Source organism: Triticum urartu, chromosome 1A (assembly GCF_056163025.1).
Source record: "Triticum urartu cultivar PI428250 chromosome 1A, HENAU_Tu73, whole genome shotgun sequence".
NCBI lineage: Eukaryota > Viridiplantae > Streptophyta > Magnoliopsida > Poales > Poaceae > Triticum > Triticum urartu.
The window spans coordinates 509494420-509497636 of NC_141873.1; the positions used below are offsets into that span (position 1 = coordinate 509494420).

Consider the following 3217-nt stretch of genomic DNA (forward strand, 5'->3'; position numbering starts at 1 on the left):
CTGCAACGGATCATGGCTTCCGTGCAAGGATGCAACCACTTGCTCCTGGCAATGCATCTGGTCTTGTTTTTTGCTCTGCGTCTCCTTGAGAAAACATGCATTGCTGTACATGTAACTAGTGCTGAAGAACTTGACGATTGAGAGCACCAGCATTGTCAACCGTAAGTGCCCTTGCATCAGCTGATCGATCGCATGCATGGAGTGCTGTCAATGAATGTAAGGGTTAAAAATTTCAACGAAATTTCAGTGAAATTTCTGAAATTTCGCATATTTCAGTAAGGTTCGAAATATTTTTAACCCCGAAATTTAGAGGCAGATTCAAACTGATTTCAACATAAATGTAAATTGTGTTAGATTTCATTGAAATTAAGTGGAATTTTAAATCTCAAAATCCAAAATAATTTTTGAAATTTCGCATATTTCAATGAGGTCCGAAATTATTTTGTTTCCGAAATAAAAAAAACCTTATTGTATGTATGTATGCGTCCAGTGTATATACACCCTCACTTATCCCGCGCTGTACTGTACGTATCCGTGCTGTTCACTTGCTTGGAGTGGACAGAGCAGCAGTGGACAGTGGTATGCTGGCACTTATTTTCTCCGTTCCAAAATAGATGACTCAACTTTGTACTAACTATAGGGTCATCTATTTTGAAACAGAGGGAGTATTAGTTAATCATTTTAAACATTGCAGTGGACAGTTGTATGCTGACAAAAATGATGCTGCTGTCCCGGATCGACGAGGCAATTAATCTCGCTGTAAATTCACACACACTCCTCCTCATCAAAGTTAATCACCTTCAAGGATTTGCGTGGGTGAGTGAGGTCATATGCAGCAGGCATTGCTACGATAATTACAAAAATACAAAAGGAAAGAAACGCGAATACAGTAGCATGCATGCATAAACATTGGAAACATTAATCGGCTGGCGTTTGACATGATACGAATCCTCGTCTATCATCTCACAGATCACGAAAATTAGTTACTCTACTTAAAGCGGCACTAGCCAGGGGGGCATTCATCTCAATCGTTCTCATCCGATACATGCATGTTTGGCAAACTGTAATTAGCTCCAGAAATGACAAGCATTAATTAATTAAAAACAATCCAACAACTCGTTCATGGATCTACGACCGGATACTGATCGGAAGTCGAAACCCTAGCTAGAGCTTGAGGGACAGGTCCAGGGAGCCATCGACGCCGCCGGGCGGCGAGGAGGACAAGGGCGGCGTCCTGCGCAGCTCGGACTCGTCGGGACCGCCGCCGAGGCTGCTGATCCTCGTCGGGAAGAACTCGATCTCCCGCATCTCCTTCCTCCCCTCCGGTGCCACCGAGAACCCTTCTCCGGCCGTCTCCTGCATATAGATCCGTTGTTGCAACACAGTCATCACTCACCAGTTAGTTCTGCCGATTAATTCTAGATGAATGATGCCGAGCTTTGCAAACGCCTCTAACCAATGCACGTACCTTACGAGCGGCGGTCATGGTGATGGCGGAGGCGACATAGTGGATTGAGTAGTATGACGCGTTGGTGGCGTTGGCGGCAGGAGGGGCCTGTGTTCCTCTATCTGCCAAGCCCACCATCGTCTTTGTAGGAGAGATCGAGAAGATCAACACGGGCGCGCAGGAAAGAAGACAAGATTGGTTAATTGGCACAACAAAATGAATATTTGCAGTGGACTAGACGGGCCGCGGAGTACCTGCTGCACGACGACGGAGTTGCCTTGCGCCTGCAGGTTGGCGGCGGCGGCCTCCAGCATGGCGGCCGTGGCGGCGGCGTTGGGGTCGTGCAGCGGGTCGACGCTGCCGCAGCGCAGGCGCTCGAGCTCCGCCATGCTGAGGCCGCGCTGCGGGGTTATCCTGGGCGGCGCCCCGCCGCCACAGCGCAGGCGCTCGAGCTCCGCCACACCGAGGCCGCGCTGCGGGGTCTTCCTGGGCAGCGCCCCGCTACCGCCGCCGCGGGAGGCCGCCTGCCGCCTCCCCGGTCCGGACGCCGCCTGCCGGCGCAGCCGCGCCTGCGCCAGCGCGTCGGAGAGGTCCGGCACGACGGCATGGGCCGACGTGTCCTCCGGGGCGGCGCCAAAGAGGAAGTTGGGCGTGGGCGCCATGAGGGAGGAGAGGGAAAGATGGCGAGCGAGAGCACGGATGGGTCGGCTGGGCTGCGGGAGAGGCGCTCGTTTTATAGCGAGCGGCGGCGAGGAGACACCGCGTGGCCTGGCGTGTGTGCGTATGTCGCCGAGATGCTGATTTACTCGCGTCTGTCTCACTCGCCAGCTAACAGGGAGACAGACAGGTGGGGCCTGGCGTAACAAACGACCTGTCTTCGGACCCCACTCCGCTCATGTCGTGTAGCCATTCCATCTTCTCCTAATTTTCACCTCGATATGATATTTAGGCAAGAAACAAATCATATACGAAACTAAAACTTTACATACGCGAAACAAGAGAAAATATATCACCCACAATAAGAGTCTTGTTGTAAATAAATGCCCGTGTATATATGTCCAATGTCTAGCTGCAAAATCAACTGTGGATGTGGTGTAAGAGCATCTCCATCGCCGATCTTTGTGAGCTGGTCGTTGAGGCGACGCCCTATGACGGACGTCTTCGCGGTGGTCCTGAATCGGTAGAGGTCCCAGGCCTCCGCGAGCGAGGGTCCACGAGGACCCAGTCTGGGGCGACGTGTTATGCAGCGAATGCTGGTCGGTGATGCGCGTTGCGCATCAGAAGAGAAAATATATTTACTGATTAAATGACCATTTATAACCATTAAGTAGCTGCAAAAACAATTGTGTACTGATTTAAGAGCATCCGTTCTGAGTGAGCTGGTCGCTGAGGCGACGCACGTGCTGCTCGGACATCTTCACGGTGGTCCTGAACCGGTCAAGGGCCCAGGCCTCTGTTAGCGTGAGGACCTAGTCCTGGCGACGCGTGAGTAGGACCACAACCTAAGTAATGCAGGAGGCGCTCGTGGGCATTCGAGGCGCCAAGGAAGGCCCCTTCATGGTGACCTGGCCCCGATGTGGCGGTGATGTCAGTGTCCTCTCCTTGCCACGCCAGAGGCGAGATGACAGTGACACCGACCGATCGAACTAGCCCAGCTATTGTGCAACGACTCCTTCTTGACCAGGCGTGGGGGGGGGGGGTGAGATCCTAGTAGACGCGGAAGTGAGGCTGGCTTCTCATTAACGCGGTGGCGAGGCTGGCTTCTCCTTG

At 52.6% G+C, this 3217-nt stretch overlaps 1 protein-coding gene across 1 annotated transcript; it reads right to left on the bottom strand.

Annotated features, from left to right (window-relative positions):
* Positions 1–767: 767 nt before the first annotated feature.
* LOC147992040 (uncharacterized) lies at positions 768–2138 on the bottom strand. The gene is made up of 3 exons (XM_087539559.1): positions 1702–2138; positions 1469–1588; positions 768–1356 (listed from the first exon to the last, which is right to left on the bottom strand). The coding sequence occupies exons 1-3, from the start codon at positions 2107–2109 to the stop codon at positions 1165–1167; spliced, it is 720 nt and encodes a 239-aa protein (XP_087395685.1). The 5' UTR covers positions 2110–2138; the 3' UTR covers positions 768–1164.
* Positions 2139–3217: the final 1079 nt, after the last annotated feature.